The sequence below is a fragment of the Balaenoptera musculus genome, chromosome 7 (assembly GCF_009873245.2).
Source record: "Balaenoptera musculus isolate JJ_BM4_2016_0621 chromosome 7, mBalMus1.pri.v3, whole genome shotgun sequence".
Taxonomy (NCBI): Eukaryota; Metazoa; Chordata; class Mammalia; order Artiodactyla; family Balaenopteridae; genus Balaenoptera; species Balaenoptera musculus.
The window spans coordinates 51931789-51952872 of NC_045791.1; the positions used below are offsets into that span (position 1 = coordinate 51931789).

General features: G+C 40.8%; 1 protein-coding gene across 1 annotated transcript in view; it reads left to right on the forward strand.

The window, feature by feature from the left end:
- Nucleotides 1-21084, forward strand: part of MYO3B (myosin IIIB) — a 375922-nt gene that overhangs the window by 227336 nt on the left and 127502 nt on the right. Inside the window, 2 exon segments of the mRNA XM_036857648.1 lie at nucleotides 1894-1971; nucleotides 4124-4329. Of these exon segments, the coding sequence (XP_036713543.1) occupies nucleotides 1894-1971; nucleotides 4124-4329 (284 nt within the window).

A 21084-nucleotide genomic window follows, 5' to 3' on the forward strand; every position in this document is an offset into this window, starting at 1 on the left:
CAGGGGATGGGTACTGATCTTGAAAACAATACATATCACACTTTTTAAATTATGTCGTAGCAGAATTAATATACATCAAAGATTTTTCTGATCACTAAACTGTTAAATTCTCAAATGCCAAGGGTCCACTGTATGTTCTGAGGAAGGGTAACAGGTAAATGCTACTAGTAAGAGAAATATGGATGAGCTTTTCAGCTGCCCTTTCACAGTGAATTAGAGCTTGAGAGGCTGGCACTCGCTGGCTAATTTGAATGAAAAGGGAGGGAAAGGAAGGAGGAAAAGCAGCGTTCAAAGCAAGCTGTGGTTCTTCAGGGAGGATCTCTGAATAAAAGAAATAGTGGGAAATTCCCAAAAGTTGTGTGCACATGAAGGTCAGGTGGGGAGAAAGAATGTTTAGGAAAACTCTCAGAATTTACAATTTGGCCGAAGGCAGACCCTAGCCAAGATCTTTCTTTCTTCAGTCCTAACTAGCTTTCCCCAAACCTCACCAGTGCTGAGCTCTGTCCTCCAAGTGGGGGTGAGATGGGGAAGAAACCTTCCATGTGGTCCCTGCAGATAACGCCATAGGACCTCTGCAGGTGGGGTGGTTGTGTTTGTGTTTTTCTCTTTTCTCTATGAGACCAGCCTTCCTTCTCAACACAGAGCTTTCATTTCCTCCTTTCTCATTAAAAAAATTAAAAAGTCAGACCTACAGGCAGTTGTACCATTGCTTCAGCTGCATCCAGATGAAATGATGGCCTTGGGAACAGATCCAATCTGCAGCCTAGAGAATGCAAGCTGCCCCGCGCACCGCCCCCCGCCCCCCGACCCCTGACATCACTTCTCTCAGAGTTACCCTTATATTCCTGCTCACTATTTAGGTTGCTTTTCTAGTTTTTGAAAACTTAGCTCCACATTTATTCCCCTTCTTAAACAGACCTGTTTTCTTTATCCAAGCCAGTTGAAGCCTTTTCTTCCATTTTGCACGCAGTCTCCTAAATGCCCCTCGAGGTAAGCCTCATTATTCAACCACCTCCCCATGGCCCCGTCCCTTCTAGCACCCACTTCTCACTGTTGTTGAACAAGGCTGCAGACATTCTCACCCCGTGGGGAGGTGGCTGCCTGGACAGCAGTCCACTGAGTGGAACACACGTGTTGACAGCAGCATCTTGCAGTTCAAATGTCTGTGCTTCATACCCTTGCCACCTGTTCCGAGCAGATGGGAGGCTGCCACAGAGGAGGCTGGTGCTGAAACGCCGCTCATGTGCTCTGCAAACCAAATAGCTTTGTGTGTGCGGGAGCAGGGATTTTATTGTTGAGATAAAATGATGGAACACAGGGTGCCACAACTGTTTGCTACAGTTGTTTTCATTCTAAATTCCTTCCAGTCGGCCCAGGTAGTTGGGACAGATGATTGGGAACAGGTGTATCCCAAGCTCTGGTCCGCAGTGAGCACGTGGTAACTGTGGGCGGCAGGAGGGGTGTGGCAGGGTTAGTGTCTGATGGCCGGAAGGCGAAAGGGCTCCCCTAGTGCCCTGTGGTGCAACCGGGGCTTTGTAATCGCCCAGCCTCATGGGTTTTGCCCAGTTTTCTTTTAAGAAATAATTTGGTCTCGTGTGGCATTATTGGAGAACTTAATAGTGGCCCATTAGAGCATGGAGAAATACATAAATAACACTGATGGGGGTTTGTACTGAGACCATATAGTATGTCACAGAGTGTGGTCATTGTCAAGAGAGTAGAACAGTGCAAATTCTGTATTTCTTTTAGATGTCTTTAAACTCCTCCCCCATGGTATGTACAGTTGTGTCCTAAACATCAAGGCCCCTCAGATATTTGACCAAATAACCTTTCAGATTTGGGGAAAATACATTGTCTGTATCCTCAAACCACTCGCCTCTGCCTGTGTTCCAGGTGGACACTCTGGAGGTGATACGGCATCCGGAAGAAACCACCAACATGAAGGGGCAGACCATGGCTTCTTACTTCCGGGTATGGAGTCTTCTTGATCTCTATTCTGCCTGTTTCCAGAAAGGACTTGCCAACCCTTCCCACAAGAGGCCCAGATCCCACAGAGTCACTGAAATAAGAGCAGAGCTCAAGAGTCAGTTAAGAAAGGTGGTGGTGTAGGGAAAGGAAAATTACAACGGGGTGCCCCCTCTGAGTACAGTGTTCTCTGATCTCAGAAAGACCAGATGAGCCCTCACGTGTCTACAGAGGCCCTCTCCGCCACTGGCACATAGCCCTGTCCATTGAATGTCCTGATCCTGTTAGCATTTCAGCTGCTTCTTGGCCTTAAAACTACTGGAGTCAGCCACTTTTCCAGCATATTTACTGAGAAGTAAAGTAGTTAATACAATTCCAGAAAGTGGTTTATCAAGTTCATGAGAGGCTATGTCTTAGCTTCAACTTTCTTTTCCTGGATTGAATTGACCCATTGCAAGACCCATTTGCCTGAGCCCAATTATTTCCCATCTCTGTTACCGCAATTCCTCATGTTTCATCTGGTGAAATGACGCCTTCGAGTAAAGCCGTCGTCTCTAGAGGGACTCTGTCAAATGCACATTAGATAGGAAAGATAAGGCACTGTCACTTTGTACTAATTTGAACAGATTTGTTTATCTTCAAATTATGAAGCATTGGGGTTGGAAGTCCCTTTTAGATCATTGACTACTGGGAGCTGAGGTCCAGGCAGCTTCATGATGGACATGCTGTTAAGCCAAAGACAGAACTGCTGAACTCAGGGACAACGAAATAAGGTTGTAAGGTGGGGTTGGCCCCAGGAAGGGATTTGGCAGGAATGGTAAGTCAGTGGATCATGAGCTGGAGTTGCCAGGCAGGCTGAAGGGTAGGGCCTGGGAGCCAGCACCATGCAAAGAAGGTTCCACCAAAAGCTAGCAGGTTCAAGAAAGATGTAAAGCTAAGAAGTCTGACTTATCCAGCTGTGCTTTAGAGGCAGACTAGAATTGGCCTCAGGGGATGGATTGTAAGGGCCTAGAGGACTTTGGGTCTAGCACTCCATCTGTGCAGTGATCCCTTCTCCAACAGGTGGGTTTTCAGCCCCTGCTTCGTCCCTCATGGTTGGACATTTCTAATTGCCACTTATTTCTTATCTGAGACCTACCCTGATCATGTCCCTTTAGTGGCTTGACTATATCCTCCTAGCGTGTGTGTGTGCGTGTGTGTGTGCGTGTGTGTGTGTGTGTATCCCATGGGATTTGGAGGCTCTGATTGACTCTGTGAGGTCATCCTCAAGATCCTAGAGTCCCTCTTTCAGAAGAAGAAGCCTCTGGCTTACAATTTTCAGAAATATATCCATAACAGCCAGTTGGGTGTCCTCAAAATACTGGTCCCCAAATGCTAAAAAAAGGCACGTTGCCAAGCTAGGTAACCATGTATTGGATTAGTAGGAGGTAGGATTATGCAATAATGGGACTGATGTTACGTGTGGCTTGTAATTGCCCCTGAAGGCATGTCCAAAAGAGGAGCAGCGAGCACCACTCAGCCTTTCCAGGTGCGCTCTCTCTGCGAGAGCCCCATGCCAGACACTCGGTGTATGTTAGTTCATCTTCATTATAATCTCTGTTTCCCCTCTGATTTTCTTGTTTTCTTTGCCCTCTTTATTTTTCTTGTTTTTCCTCTGCCTTATTAACAATGACATTGGTAAGAGTTGCTTAGACTTTCTGGTGATTGTTAGGTTGAAGAAGCAACTGACCCCTTTCCTGAAAGCTGGACATTTTATGAGACCAGTGCTCTAACCTCTGAGTTAGGGAGCCAAAGCTGGATATTTTAAATTATGGATACAGTTTATGAACATCACCTTGGCATACCAGAGACAAGCTAGTTCTGGTGATGGAGTTACAAGGTAACCTAAGCAAGTTCTTAGACGGCTGAGTTTCTGCCAAATGGGGTATTGCTTGGCACCAGGTGATGTTTAAAGAATACTTTTGAATCTGTGGGCAGTGATAAGTACTCATCAGAACTTATGTTGTTATTTCTTTTTGCTGGATTCTTGTGTAGCCTCAAAGGTTCCATGAGTTGTTTACAAGCCAACAAACTGCCCTGGAGGCCCAGCAGGCCTGTGTCATAATTATCTATTATGTTTGTGGTAACCTCATTTCATGTGTGTTTTTCTCCCTGGTAGTATTCTCTGATGGATCTGCTCTCCAAAATGGTGGTGGGACAGCCCCACTTTGTACGCTGCATCAAGCCCAACGATGACCGAGAGGCACTGAAGTTCACCCGAGACAGAGTGCGGGCCCAGCTCCGCTCCACAGGCATCCTAGAGACGGTCAGCATCCGCCAGCAGGGTTATTCCCACCGTATCCTCTTCGAAGAGTTTGTGAAAAGGTCAGTCTGGTATCTTGGGAAATACATTATGTTAAACACAGCTCTGCCAAGGCCATTCTGTCCCCTGGGATCACTCCTCCTGCCCACTTGCCTCCAAACATGTAATTGGCTAGTTACCAGCTAGCATTTACTTGCCTAAGTGTTGTGTTTCTCTTGTGCTCCAACTAAATTATACAGTCATCTGGAGGACAGGTTAAGCTCCCTCCTGATCACATTTGAAAAATAAAAATATCCGAAGATATTTATCTGTTATATATCCTTAGGTTTCAAAATCTCCAGGTATTTAATTGCTATGACAAAAGTATCCCTCCATAAATGGGTCAAGATTCTGGCAAATGTAAATGCACCCAGGCATCCACCCTCTCCCAGCATCTGGCACGATATAATATGATAGCTAACATCTACATAGCACCTAAACTGTCCCAAATATATAATCTCCTTTGATCCATACAACCGCCCTGTAAGCTAGGCTTTATTATTATCCCCATTTTACAGTTGAGGAAATTGAAGCACAGAAGGAAATTAAATGATTTTACCAAGATCCCATGCTAGTAAATGGTTGAGCCAAAATTTGAACCCAGGCAGTCTGGCTATAGCAGCCACACTTTTAATCTCCTCGGCCTACTGCATTCAGTAAATGTTTATTGCAAAAATTGCTGTAGAGCTTTCTAAACCCAGAAACTGCCTTTACCTAAGAGTGAAATGCTGCTCTTTTCTGAACAGCTGCCATAGGTATGCCTTACACATGCATATGATTACAGGTAGAATTTTCACAAAACTTTCCGTGAAGAAATAAGGAACAAGAATAACAAAAAACCATCTCTGAGGAACACTACTGTCTGAGGATATCCAGAGAGGGAAATTTAGATTCATTGTAAAATCTGTTTCTTTTTACCACCATTCTGAAACTCATGCCCAAGGTCATTTTTCCATTTTTTCCTCAGGGAAGAATGGATCCTAATATGGCAGGTCTTCCCAACGCCACTAAATTCCGTGGAGACAAAAGGGCAAAAAAAAGTTCCTTGCAATGAGAGCTTTTAAATTAAAAATAAGAACGAAATGGCTTTTTAAAATGAAGTGTCTTTGAGCCTCTTTTTCCCTCTTAAATTTGGAGGTGGAACAAACAAACAAAAAAAGATTATTTTAGCTCATGAATGTGACTAGTCAAATATTTTTAGCCACTAAGTGTTGAATACATAAAAATATTTAAGAAAACAGGTCAAATGCTAAACAGATTGGCACTTCTTTGTTCGTAATCAGAAAGCCAGTAGGCAAGTATGAACAAGAGTTTCAAAATGTCAGTAAATCTGAGGGTATCAAAGATTTCTGAGCCAGCAAGTTAATTGGTATTTTGATCCTTTTGAGCAACTTAACAACAAAATGGATGAGTTAGCAGTTTCCCCCCTTGATGTTATTCAACAAATAGGTGCGCCTCTTATCTTCCTGTTCAGGAGTGCTGTTTTGTAAACTCTTAGCAGGAAATATGCAGACAAAACAATCAAAGGCAGGGCTTATCAGGTGGTGGTAAATAAAAGATAAAGACTTGTTTAATGTTACTCTTTACCTTTTTGTATTTTCTGGCACTCAGGACTGAAGCCTGACGTGCACACCTGAAAGGCAGTGTTTTGAGGATTATGTTGTCGGGTTCCCAAATGCAGAAGGACTTCCCCAAGTCACCCAAGTCTGCAGACATGGCCAAACCTAAAACATTTCTTTGCCCCATCATCCTTGAATTTTCTGGCAAAATGACTTAGAAGTGCCCTTCCTATTTTCCATTCATGGAGCCTTCAGAGAAAGGGTTACTTCCAACACCCTCTCATCAATGGGGCCAGGTGGATTGGAAGCATTCATCTATCTAGTCTCAGGTAGGCATGAGAAGGGCCACCTGACAGTGCTGGGCAGCGGCTGAAACCTCCTGGAAGTCATGCTGTTGAGACATCACAGAAAATGACTATGAACACTCATTGGCTTTGTGGTCAATGGGCTCTGAAGTATGGTCCGGCAGAAGGTCTATACTAGCATACACACATATGACTGCACATATTGGGATGTGTTCTGGCCAATGTCTAAAGGGTAGCACAGCACATTCAGTTCAAAGTCTTATGGTTTGTTTATTAAACTCTTGTAGTAAATAATATAATTTAGTGAGGAGATCGGAGTTCTCATCTCCTCTTGGATATAGTATTTGGCAAGTAACCTAATATTTCTGTAAAAGGTGTTTCATCATCTGCATGATAAGCAGTCGGGAATACACAGAGCCCACATCCTAAAGATTTTCAGAGATTGCATGCAGATTCCAGGGCCTTAGCCTCTGAGTCTTCCAGAAAGGCCCACCTCTCCCAGTTGAGCTCACAGGAGGGAGAACTGCATCTCCCAGGACCCAATTCATAACAGTTGTTAAATCAGTGTCTGTTGAACAAAGTGAAACTCTTACCTCTTCTCCTTCATCAGCAACTTCCATTTCTTCTTATGATGGCATGAGAGCTATGTGCCCTGGTATCGCCTTCATCTTCTTCTCCCTTCTATTTCTCTACTTCCTCTCCTCCAGAAATCTAGGGTCACCTCTGTCTTCTCACTTTCTTCAAGCAATTCATCAAAAGTCCTGCCAACTTTACCTGCTTAAGTTTCTCAAAAAGTTTCCCTTGGGAATTTCCCGATCCCTTCTCCCAAGGCTTTATTAATCCCCCATCCCTTCTCCCAAGGCCTTTTAATAATAATAACAATAATAATAATAGCAACAGCTTGAGATATAATTCACATATAATAAAAATCACCCTTTTAAAGTACACAGTTCTAAGGTTTTAGTATATTCACAAGTTGTGCAACAATAACCACTATCTAATCTGAACAGCTTTTCATGTGCTTATTGGTCATTTGTATTATTTCCTTTGAAGAAAGGTTTATTCAAATCCTTTACCCATTTAATTATTGATTTTTATATATTCTGAATACTAGCCCATTATCAGATATATGATTTGCAAATGTTCTCTCTTATTCTGTGGGTTGTCTTTTCAATTTCATGATGGTATCTTTTCATGAATGAAAGTTTAAAATTTTGATGAAGCCAAATTTTTCTGTGTTTTCTTTTGTTAATAATGCTTTTGGTGTCATATCTAAGAAACCATGCTTAATCCAAGGTCATGAAGCTTTATTCCTATGTTTTCTTCTAAGACTTTTATAGTTTTAGGTCTTATATTTAGATCAGTGGTCCGTTTTGAATTATCTTTATGTATGGTGTGAAGTACAGGTCCAACTTAATTCATTTGTTCATAGATATCGAGTTTTTCCTAGCACTATTTGTTGAAAAGACTATTCTTTCCCCTGTTGGATTGTCTTGGCATCCTTATTAAAAATCAGTTGACCATAAATTGGTCATAAGTTATTTCTGACTTCTCAATTCTATCCCATTGATCAATACCTATTCCAAACCTTTTGAGGCTCTTTTGTCCACCCTCTTGACTTAACTTCCTAAATGGACTTCATGCCTGTTCTGTTCTCCAAAGAGCCACAGAGTACAGTTTACCTAAAATTCCCATCTAATCATGTTGCTTCCTTGATTAAAATCCTTAATTGAAATGACCATCCAGACCTCACTGGGTGAGCGTCAACCCCTCTGCCTGATATGGGGAGTCTCCCTGTCTGGATCCTGCCCACCTTTCCAGTCTCTTCTTTCTCGTCTTCCCACCTCTCAGTTCACATTCCAGCAAAAACCAAACTACTTAAGAGTTCTATGAACACCCCACGTCATTCCATGCTTCCCTGCTTTTGCTCATGTTGTGCTCATGCTTTGGTGCCTGAATCCCCCTTCTCCAAGTTTTCAGTCAGCTGACTTAACCTGGCTAAGCCCTGCTCATTCCTCAGGACTTTGAACAGGCATTTTCTTCCCTGCAACACCCTCCTTGGCTCTCCCAGGCTGAGTTAGGACCCCCCCTGATGCGCTTTATCAGTAGCGCTTACTACATTGAGGTAGAAACTAGCTGCCACTCTCTTACCTTGACATTAACCACCTGGGAGGCAGGGATATTTCGCAGCCAACTTTGTATCTGTACTGTCCAGCACTGTCCCTGATACAAATTAGGTGTTTAATAAATATTTATTGAATTGAATCAAACTCTTACTCCTTCCCCTTCATCACTATGTTCTTTTACCATCTCCTGACTGACTCTTTAGTCCTTGCAGTTTTGAAGTGCATGACAAGAATATGGAGCTGGCTTTGTTGAGGTTAAGTTTAATTTGCATTATAAAGTAGGATCTAGATTGTTAGAGCATAAGATTTCAGGTAAGTGATAAGTAGCTCTCTATCAAGAAAAGGTAAGAAACAATAATAAGTTAATAAAAAGTCTCTACCCAGCTTGAAAATGCTGTTATTAGAGTTTGGTACATTAAAAATGTGACATTTAAACAAACTTTCCTTCCTTCTCTCTACAATAAACGCTGATTTTTTTTTTTTTCTAGAAAGAGACAGACTTCATAGGACAAGGGAGATTCTCTGCTCTGGCTCCTTACTAGCCTCTTTTCTCATCTTCCCACCTCTTAGCTCACATTCCAGAAACGAAAAAATCTTTTAGATTAGAGCTCCCTAACATAGCACAACATATGACCTATTAAGGCAAGAGCCTCTAAAAGCAGGCTGCTTACTTGGTGTATTAGTCAGGAATCTTTTAATAACAAGTGACTGAAACTGAAGTGAATTGAAGCAAAATTTAAAAGGGGATGATATATTGGCTTACATAACTAGAAAGTTCAAAGATATGTCTGGATACAGGACATCAAGCAATTTTACCAAGCCACTGTCTTCTTTTCAGCAGCTTTGCTTTCCCTCTTTTGAGTTTCTTGTCAGCTAGGCAGTCCTTCCTCACATGTTGGCAAAGATGGTCCCTGGAAGCTCCTGTAGGAAGCATCCTAAAGGCTTAGCAACATCAGCAGCAAGCAAGTTCCTGAGAGTTCCCATACAAGGAACTCTCTGGTTGTCCCAGCTTGGGTCATGTGCCGGTGCTTATACCAGGAACTGTGCCCAGGGGGATGATTGGCAGGGTCTTTGGTCAAGTGCCAGGGCATGGAGTCAGCCCCATGTGAACCATGGTCTGAGGGGCTCTGTTAAAGGAAGGAGAGGAAGAGGGTGGATAGGCTAAGACCATAGGCATTCATTACCCCTTATCTGACGAATACATACCCTGGAATCAACTGTAACAGTGCCAAAAGGTCTACCCCAACCCGGGTAGCTAGAGGAGATCTTTAATTTAGAATTTTCTAAGAAGAATAAAAGTTCTGTTGACAATAACAATGTTAACTCTGGAATGAGAACTATATACAGTTTACTAAGTTAACCTAAGCGTAGTTGGCTTTTTGTTTTTTGGGATCTTTGTCTTTTGAACCACCGCTCTACTATACAGCAGGTTTCTGAAAACAGTTTCCAGCTCTACTTCACCAAGGGATTAGAAAAAACTTATACTCTATTCTGGCCCAGTTTGAATTCATCTTCTTGCATTTTTGACACTTTTCTCTTTATCAGTATGGGTCATGATAGCCTTGTCCTATCTAGGACTGTGTTGGATGTCACTTTTCTTTGTCAGGGTCTCTCACCTGGCCTCTATTTGTACTCTAAGAATAGTCTTCAGTAATTACTTTGCTCAAGAAGGCTGCTTCTTCCCTTTTATACTGCAGAATTCCTGCCATGATTTAATACTCCCTTAGCAAAGCCTTCTTTCTATTTCAATTTATACTCTTAAGAGAGAAGACCCATAAAACTCCTCACTGAGGACATCTCCAGAGTTGACCAACTGACTTTCTTGGATTCTAGAGCAATCCTTTGAGATCCACATACTTTTGCCAGCGGATTGTCTGGAGCAACTCTAGACATCCAGACATTTTTGGAGTCGACCTTTGTTTTCAAGTCTTTCATATTTGGACTTTGACCGTTGACTTCTTACTTATTTTTGTGTCTCTAGCACCTTGTATGGTATGGTGTCTGGCCCATGGTGTATGGTTAGTACTTCTCAAATGAGGGAATCTATCAATTAGGAATGCATTTGACTGTGAATAACAAACAATAAATATTTTTAGTGGCTTAACCCAGAGTTTCTCAGTCTCAGCACTGCTGACATTTTGGACCAGGTACTTCTTTCTTGTGGAAAGCTATCCCTGTGCCTTGTAGGACGTACAGCAGCATCCCTGGCTTCTACCTTTTAAGATGCGAATAGCAACACCCCCCCACCCGAAATTGTGACAATAAATATTGTCTCCAGATATTGGCAAATGTCCCCTGGGGAGCAAAATTGCCCAAACTGAGAACCATTGCCAAATAGATTTGTTGGTTTGTTTGTTTCTCACAAAAAGAAATTGAGAGGTAAGCTATTTTTAATGTTATATTAGCTGTTCAATGATGTTATCAGGGGCCTGTGTATCTTCTGACCTCCTTTCATTTCTTTTTACCATCTTTAGTGTGTATGGGTTAGCTTATAGTCTCATGGTTACAAGGTCGCTGCTACCTCTCCAGGCATTATGTCTGCATTCAAGGCAGGAAGAAAGGGAAGGGGCAGGATGAATAGCTAAGTCAGCCACATTTGCCCAGCTTTTATTAGGAAAGAAAAGATTTTCCCAGAAACCATTTCACATAACCTCTCACTGGCCTGGACTGAGTCACATGACCATTCCTAGCTACAAAGAGGGGCTTAGAAAGTGGGGAACAGGTCTGGGGCTGGGTGCATTGTGACCCAAAGAAAAACTGGTGTTCAGTTAGCTAGGAAGAAGTGGGAATGGTAATGGGAGAGGCACTAATTATGCTTGTCACAGAAAAGATATCTAATGTTTATTAATTGAATGAAGGAGTGACTGAACGGCTAAGGGGCTGAATGAACTTGAGTAAATACTTTCAGTTCCTCACAACCCACTCATTTCTTACTCCTTGCCAACAGCTTCTTCCTCAGGATTATAGTTTAAGAATTAAAAAGTGCAGAAGTGCCTGAGTGGAAGCAGGCAAGATATTGAGGACCCTTTAATCCCATTGCCATGGAAAGATGTGTTTGCAGTTTTAAGCATGGAACAAATTCTTTTAGCTCTTGCAAAGTGAACTGAGTGTCATCAGTTATCACTGGGAAAACTTTATCTATAAGGACGGGGTCCCTGATATTCTCTTACAGAGCCCCAGGGTTAGTACTGGCTCACAGAACAGGAGGTGAGAGAAAAATCAGCATCACAGAAGAATCCAGACATCTCAAGAAAGACTGAAATCCAAATTTCAATTTTCAAAAAATAAAGCTGCTACTTTCTTCTCTGGGTAGTGAGCAGTGAGTAAGGAAACACAAATCCTCCAGCAGCTAGGATGGCGATGCCATGCCTTATCTCTCCCAGGACATCCCTGGGTTTTTTTTCTTTTCACCTATAACCACACAGGTGAGAGCCTGACATAAAATAGATCTTAATGTGCTATTTAGATAAGTTACTATATCTGCAGCTAAGTGAACAGAGTCCTCAGTTTCCTGCAAATTGATTTACGTGGTTGCGAGAGACATGTAAGAGATAATACTTAGGGAGGATAATGGACAGCTTCAGCATTGTGAGTAAAATATATTGCATGCTTATGTGAACAGTCTCTGCATTTAGCTTCTAGGGGCAGCAATTGAGTGGTGGCATTCTCTGGGAGGAATCTCTAACAACTGCTGTTCTTGTATACTGTCATTCCTACCCTTTTGTTGTTGTTGTTGTTTTGAGAGAGTGAGCTGCTCACCGCTCCCCAACTGTGTGTGCGTTGATGCCTTTTGTGTAGGTGAGACCTTGGATGACTTCTTTTCTCCCTTAGCTCTTATATTACCATTGTTATAACTTTGGTTAGTGCAATAAACAAAAAGCATTCTAAAACTACCTTTTAAGATATCATTGAAAAACTCTAAGAGATGGCCTGGTCCAACTTTCCCATTTCACAGATGAGAAGACTGAGGCCAGAGGGATGATGTAGCTTTGCCAAGGTCCCATCTCTAAGGAGGTGACAGTATCAGTAACTCTCCAGGTTACTATGGACTGAAGAGAATTTCTGTGACCACCTCTCTCCATTCTTAGGGTGCAGTATGGATTCAACTTGGCCTGGCCTGACCTGAAGATCCCTCCCAACTTGCCTATAGATGATTCACAATCCCAAAACTTATTCTTTTAAGACCCTCCCTTTCTCACAGAGCCCACACTGCTGACAGCTGTTTCTTATCTATTCAAGTATCAGAAAAATCATTTTTGTAGCTGATAGCTCTGCAGATTGAGACTGAAATCTATAGTGGTGATTTGAAAAGTGGATACAAGAGGTAATATCAATCACACTACTCTCCAAAGATACTGAGTAGCAGCAGTAATAAGCCCAGGCTGTCTTTCCCAATTTCCTTAATGTCTGCTCTGTGGGCAGCCTCATGAGCTAATTCAGTTATAGGGAGGAATCCATGTAGTAAAGAAACACAGGGAACAGTGGCCATGCTATGGAAACAGTATGTGAAGAAATAATAAAGGAAAACACGAAGAAAGATGCTATGAAGATGTTAGACAGTATCAGTGCAGTTGAGAAGACTGCCACCCTGGACTTTTGAATTGGCTGCCCGGCTTATTCTATGAAAATCAGTAGATGAATTAAAACTCTATGTCCCTGCTTGGCGATTCCTTAAACAAATTTCAGTGGGACTAGCTTATGTTGGATAATAACAATGAAACAACAGAAAGAAGACAGAATGAAGAAAATAATGGACAAAAAAGAGAAAAGGTGGAAGAGGAGGAGAATGCGAGGAAACCTCCTGGCACAGAGACGGCAAATGGGCGCCACTTTGCTCTCCAGCCCCAGCTGCAGACCTTGCTCCTCAGTCAAGGCACGTTTCCTCCAGAGCCCAGATGGGGCTTTGGAATTCCCTCCAATATGGTGCTCTAAGAAACCACTGCCCAGTCCATCAGCTGACCCACAGTTGGCCTCTTAGTCATTCCTGTTCTAGCATGTTCTATTCACTTTACAGTGCATATCTGCCCAACCCTGAAAACCATGGTTTAGGGATGACTCAGAGGAAAAATTGCTAGCTGCTTTTTCATAGACGTTTGGGTTGGGGAAGAGAAAAATAAATTTTTGTCAAAGAAAGGAAGAGAAGAAAGGAGAGAGGAGCATTTATTGACCATCTGCTTAAGGCAGGCTTCTTGTTAGTGCTTTACATATACATCTCACTTACTACTGGTACTAGCCCCCCAAATAGATAAAATTATTCCACTTTTGCAAATGAGGAAACTGGTTAAAGTCACACAGGTAGTCTGTGGTAGAGTCAGGATATGAAATGAGAGTCAATCTGATTTCATAGCCCATCCTCAAAATACATAAATGACACAGTTGAACACATCCAAATATTCATTGCAAAATCAATCTGTAGAATTCAGGCAGAAAAAAATACATTCATAATTTTACTAGTTGTGAAATAGAATGATCAGTTTAAAGCTTAACTTTCTATTACAAATTAATTTGTGAATAAACTCAGCCTCAATCTCTAATTCTGTTTTTCTTCTTTAGAAAGTCTCCCATTTAGAGCATATGAGGAGGCAGCAACAGCATCAGAAACATTTATTAAGCGCCTATTGTGTGCGCCAAGTGCTGTAGTGAGCACTACGGAATTAGAATTTACAATCTCAGGACTTCCACAATCTAATAGCATAGATCAATGTGACTTTTTATCCCAAGGTCCAAATTTGAAGAGTCTTCTTAAGGATATAACGGATATAATGACTTTTTTTTTTTTTTTTTTGGTAGCAGATGGTGGCCAGCTGTTCTGTCTTTTTTAAAGGCCAAACATGAAGGGAAAAAAAAATTAAAATAAAAGGCCCTATGGTAAATATGAGAAAGAACTTAGTAAACTAAATCTGGATTTTTATACACACTGAAGGGAAATGGGCAATTGGTGGTAATTATCAAATTATCCAAGCCAAAATAGCTCAGTTCCCTCCATTATCTACATAAGAGAAAATTATTTATATGGAGTTAATTGTTCAGGTAATTGTCCTGTATTTCGGGTGTCTGAGGAGACAATCTGGGTGGTCACTGATACAGATATAGGGTCCCTCAAGGGATATTTTAAAATAGGGAAAGGATTGCTACTCTTCACCATATGATTGGGGATATTTCTACTTCGATGCAGGAGATATTAATCAAACTAGTATACAGGATTCTTTGACCAGGATTTGGGCCCATCGTAATTAAACCATAACAATTTTTACTTAATGTTTGAAATTAATTTTCAAATTGCAAAAATAATGTATGAATACCATTTCCTCTAAAATTTTAAAATATTATATGTTAGGCTAAAGTCTTTCTTTCTGCTTCCCTAATTCCATTTCCCAGCATCCCCATCATGGCCCCTCTCTAGAGTATACACTATTATTTTTTGGGTAGTTTTATCCTTTCAGAATACAGACACACACAGGGAGAGAGAGAGAGAGAGATTGAGAAAGGGAAAAACCCCTAAATTTTCAGCTTGAATCACACATTTTATACCGTTTGGCAACTTGCTTTCCTATTTAACAATATGTATTAGAGATAAATCCATGTTGTTCCATAGCTGTAACAGATTCCTTTTAACTCCCTCATTGAAACCTGTGATATTTATTTAGCCATCCCTCTCCTGGTGGATATTTACATTGTGTCCAATTGTTTGCCAGCAAGGCTCAATAAACAATCCTAAATATTAAACATGTGTGAGAATTTCTTGAGGGTAGATTTTGAACAGTTGCCCTTTCCAAGGGAAAGTGATGTGCTCCAGAAAGTCATTTGGACCTAACAAAGAAAAAGGATGACAGAGAGACATGGGAGCCAGTTTCTTTCCTGAGATAGACTGGATCACTGTAGACAAGTCACTTCACTTCTGTGGGATTCTGTTTGTCTAAGACAGTGGTTTTTCAACTATCTCACACATGAGACTATCCTGGAGGGCTAATCTGTTCAAACACAGATTGCTGAGCCCTACCCTCAGAGTCTCTGATTCAGTAGGGAGGTGTCTGTGCAAGTTTCCAGGTGATGCTGCTGTAGGAGACTTCCAACTTACCCAAATGTAATAACAATCACCCAAGATTTGTGATAGTAACAGTACTGGGTTAATGATAAACCTCAGTTCTAAAATCACAGAAGTAATTATTTAGGCCAAGGGACATGTCAACATGGCATCTTTATTGGAAGGAACCTTAAAGGGTCATCCAATTCAACTACCTAGCTAAAACTAGAATTTCTTTGGCAACATGCTTGACCTTGTCAGTCTGATTCCTACTGAACAGCTCTGAGTCTAAGGATTTACTCTCTGGCTCCTGAGGCAGCTCATTCCATGTTTCAGATGTTTGATCACAGCCAAGTCCTTCCTAACCTTGACCAAAACCAACCTTCAGAAACTCCTATACATTCATCCCAGTTCTACCCTCTGGGCTTCAGACAACAAATCAGCTCCCTTCTCCACTTGATGGCAGTCAGCTATTATGTTCCCCTCAGTCAGTGGTTCTCAGACTCTACAGTGCATCAAAATCACCATAGGAGCTTGTTAAAATATAGATTCTTGAGCCCTGACCACAGAGATTCTGATTCTCTATCTGGAGTGTGACCCAGGAATCCACATCTTTTATGAAATCTCCAGGTGGATCTGATGCAGGTGGTCTGCACATGACAGTTTAAGAGACTAACTATGTTCAGGACACACTACCCCAAAGTATGACACCTTGGCATATTGAGTATTTCAGACTGAAGGAATTTGAGAAATGACGTGTGTAGGAAGGACTTGCTGACCTTCCATGAAGCAGGCCATAAAACTGTCCTGTGTGAGATTTTTCTCTCACCACAGTTAGTCAGAGTTTGGATTTTTCTCACTCTTTCCCGGATCTATAGTTCTTCCTTGTTACTTTGTAGCAGTTTGAGAGTCTTAAGCATCACCTTCCCCTGGAACCCAAAGGAACTTCAAGCTGTGACTAGACTTCCAATGGACTCATCAGAGTTTAACCCAACCTGAACCCTGGAGTCTCCTCAGATGTCCATCGAAGAAAATTCCCAGGAAGTTCCAGCTGCCTCTCAACCTGTCTCTGAAGTGTTAATAAAGAACCTTCGTAACTTGACTCTCAACCCTAGTACCAAATCCCCTTCCCTTCTACCAGAATATCCACCTCAACAGGGTGGCCAGAGACTTGGTGAAGGCATACCCTATAGGAGGAGAGGAGTGAGGACATTGTTAACTGCTTGGGAAGAAAGGATAGAAAGGATGATTCAAGTTATTAAATACCACTGCGGCAACCAATTTCCTCTGACTCAAAGAGAACCTTGGCAGAAGGAAGTTGAGACTTAGTCAAACATGGAAAGATTTAGATGTAGCTGTCATTATTGCCTGTATCATAGAGCTCCTTCTGAGGATACTATCACGGAGAATAATTATGACACAGAGTCGATTGAGCCATAAACTTTATTCTTGTACTGTTTTTTTCTTGCTAATAATTTTAGGATCATTATGAAGCAGCTTGGGAAAGCTACTCTACTCTAGGAGAGACTCTGTACCAATATTTTGATGACCTGTAACTTCTGTGATGTGTTTTTTTCTTGCATCTCTTTTCTATCTTGATACAGGTAACTTATAAGGAATCTATGTATTGATAGTTTGCATTTGAATAACTTGAGTTCCTGGAATAATTTGAATATACTTGAGTTCCACTTCTTGATTTGACACAAAGAAGCACTAATAGGTCTCAAGTATTGCCTGTTTTAGCAGCCTGAAGTCAGTAAGATGAAACCCAATATCAAGAATTTGAAACAAATTAACTTGTGTGGAAGGAATGTAAAGAAAACATTGGGTAGTTTGGCTACAGCATAATTAGAGCAAGGTGTATTAACTAAATTCTCTGGTTTTCAAAAATTTGAATTGTAATAAAAATTTTTGATGTGCTATTTCAATTTTCAGTAGTAAATAAATTTATGTATGGAGGATCTTATTAAAATTTGAGACATATTTGAGTACCTGTAAAAAAAAAAAAACTGTCTTGTGAATGGTGCCCTCCATACACCTAGAGGAAAGGAGCATCCTTATCTCTGAAGACAAAGGGACACAGAGAGGACAAACAGGCCTTGTTCAGTTTCCCCCAGTTTACTATACTTAGCTCAAACTCCTTGTTTATCACACATTTCCACAGCTCTCTACCCTTCATCACAGCTAGTATAAAAACACTCAAGTTTAATCATTTCTTTGGGTCTTCATTTCCTTATGAAGGCTCCTGTGTCACATAAAACTTATATTGAATAAATTTATGTGCTTTTCTTCTGTAAATCTGTTTGTGAAAGTCTAATTCTCAGACCCAGACAGGGAAGGACCCTAAGAGAGTCAAAGAAAACTTTCCCGTCCCGTACAAGACCCTGTTAAGTATTTTTGTCTCTTAAGTTCAATGCCCCCAATGTCTTCACCAGTTCTCAGATAATGTGGCTTGAGTTCCCTCACCATCCCAGCTGCTAAAGGCTGCCTGCCAAAATACACCCCCAAATATACTCATTAACCCCCTCTACCCTGATTTGTTATTCTTCATAGCACTTGTCCCTACTCAACATGATGTCCTTTATGTACTTGTTTAACGTTTGTCTCCCCCACTAGAATGTAAGCTTTATGAGGGTGGGGAAATTGTCTGCCTTGCTCACTCATGTCATTCCAGCACTTCCATCAGTATCTGGCACATTAATAGGTCCTAAATGAAGTTTTATTTAATAAACAAATGAGTAGAGTGGGGATGAAAAGTCAATTTAATTTAGAAAGTGATGAATGGGAACAGCATGGTTATATCAGAGTCCTAAAACTGTACAGAAGGAATGATCCATCCTAAAGGAAGTTATTTGCTTAAGGTTGTTTTTTATTAAAAAAAAAAAAAAAAGGAAAATAAAAATGTATAATTAACCTTTTTAAAAAGTCTCACTATTGACTTAGGTCTGTGCACATCTCCATTTAGAGGTTATGGATGTTTTGCATGTGTTTGAGTGCAAAACTCAAACTGGAGGGATGAATCAAAGCAGAGCTCATTCATTATAGGTTGGGATTTCAAAAACATCTTTAAAGGAGGCAGATCCTTCCCAAACAACATAAAAATGCAGGAGGAGAATAACTAAGATAAGAGGCACAAATTTAAAGTCAGGCATTACAAAAATGTAAGCAATCTCCAATGCTAATGCAATTTTTACCTAAAATAGATACCTCTTAGTTCTCTCTCTCTTCTTTTCCTTTCCCCTTCCAGGAGTATGGGTAATCATTAGGAAAAAATAGAGGAATTAAATTCATTGTACTGTATATTGTCCATTGTCGGAGGACGTCATTGTCAGAAGACTTTGCTGAAAACAAAAGGGAAGTTCAGCCACATCTAATTAAGGAAGTGCAAATTAAAACCACAATTAAATACCATTTTACACCTATTTTGGCGGTAATCGGTGTGTCTGACAATTCCTAGGGTTGCCATGGATAGAGGGCAGCAGGACTCTCATACTCCACTGGTGAGGCTATAAATTGGTGTGATCACTTTGGAAAACAGCTTGACTTTCTTGGTAAACTCTGACATGAACATATTACACTAACCAATATTTCCACTTCAAAGGTTATAAGTAGAAGAGTGGCAGTATTTCTGAGCACACTAGACTTTTAGACTGCTTGGTAGCACCGGGTCTACCTAAGTTTGAGGACTTCCTGCTTCCACCTGCCCATGTGTTTGTGCTCCTTTGGGTCAAACCTCCATAGCCTGAATTTTTCAATTTCTTTCTTTCTCTTGTTTAAAGATAATTTTCAGAAGAAGGTAAAATCATGACTTACATACAAATGTAAAGATGCATGTGTTTAAAGAATTTATTTTATTCACATGATATGAGGGAACCAAGCAGATGTAATAATTGGTTCAAAGGAAAAGTCAAACTAGCAGAGGTTTATATGAAGTAAAGGAATGTTGAGATGAATTGTGAATAGAGACAAAACTAATTTTTCCACCGTGGAGAGGAAGTCAATTAAAATCATCACCAGAATGGACAGAATTTATGTATCTATCAGTTACCTGCAATTTAGAAAGAGTTGCAAAATAGCTCAAAGAAGATGAATGGGGCTAGAATCTGATAACCCTGGAGGGTACGCTAAAGACAATGTCTGTTGTTTTCCATTGAAACACCAACACCTTACTGATACACTAGTGCAAGTAGAGTATTGTTTGGATCTCTCACACATGTGTCAAGGAGGGCCTGACAGCTGACGTTCAGATGTAGGAAATCAACACTTCTCCTAAGTCAAAAGCCCAATATTCCAGATCACTGTAGACACTCCAGTTAGCTGGAAATTGCTGGAGGATCAAAGGTACCTGTTCGAGAGTCAAAGATACTACCCAGTATATACATCAGGTGTATACACTAAGAGCTAAGAGTAGACGTAGTAAAGAGGCCTGAATTTGGTATTAGAAGACCTGGGGAAGTCTCAGCTCTTCTTACTAAGTTTGTGACCTTGAGCCAGTTGCTCTGGCTCTCTGGCTTTCTCTCAGGCTTTCTCCTCTAAACGAAGTAAGAATTTTTATTGATGACTCTAAATTCCCTTCAGGATCCAAATGTTTATTAGATGAGCCAGCTAATCCCCTGCACAGATGGCCCTGCAACAATGCCCAGGCACAGAGAGTTTTGACACAGGACAGGGAAGATCTGTTTGTGAAAACATGAGGAGGAACAGCTGGATTTGGATGTCCTGGACCCCCAGTGTACAGTACACAAACCCAACATCTGTGGGAAACTTGGGAAGTTCAGTGACAAAGGGAGAAGTGAGAGAGAGGAAAGGAAGATATTAAAAAACAACCTTCTACCAACTCATGGTTTTGCACAAGACTTGCCTCTACCATTAGTGACATTGTAAGAAGTTTATCACCAGGGTTGGCTCTGTCTTTACTCTGAGCTTAAATAACAGCAAAGGGGAACTGGAACTGTATTAGGGTTCTCCAGAGAAATGGACCAATAGGATGTGTGTGTGTGTGTGTGTGTGTGTATTTATATATACAGATATAGGTATAGATGTAGATCTCTCTCTCTCTTTCTCTCTCTCTCGGTCTCAGAGAAATTGATTTATTTTAAGGAATTGGCTCATGTGATTGTGGAGGCTGTCAAGTCAGAAATCTGCAGGGCAGGCTGTGAGACTGAAAATTCCAGCAGGAGTTGATGTTGTAGTCTTGTGTCCAAAGGCAGTGTGGTGATAAAATTCCTTTCTTTTCAGGGACCGTAGACTTTTCTCTTAAGGCTTTCAACTGCTTGGTTGAGGCTCACTGCATTATGGAGGGTAACCTGCTTTACTCAAATATTAACGATATTAACTCTTCTGACCCAGAAACGTAGTATCTCTCTCCATCTATTTAGGTCTTCTTTCATTTTTCTTAACCAATGTTTTATAATTTTCAGCGCACAGGTCTTGCATATTTATTGTCAGATTTATCTCTATGTATTTCACATTTTTAAATGTTATAAATGGTATTGTTTTTTCAGTTTCAATTTTCAATTGTTTGTTGCTAATATATAGAAATAAAATAATTTTTGTATATTGATCTTCAACCTACAATATTACTAAATTCACTTATTAGTTCTGGTAGGGGTATTTTTTGTTTTGTAGATTTCTTTGGCTTTTCTACGTAGACAATTGTGTCGTCTTCAAATTAAGACAATTCTACTTATTCCATTCTTATATAGATGCTTTTTATTTCTTTCTCTTGTTTGCACTGGCTAGAACCTCTTCAATGTTGAATAGA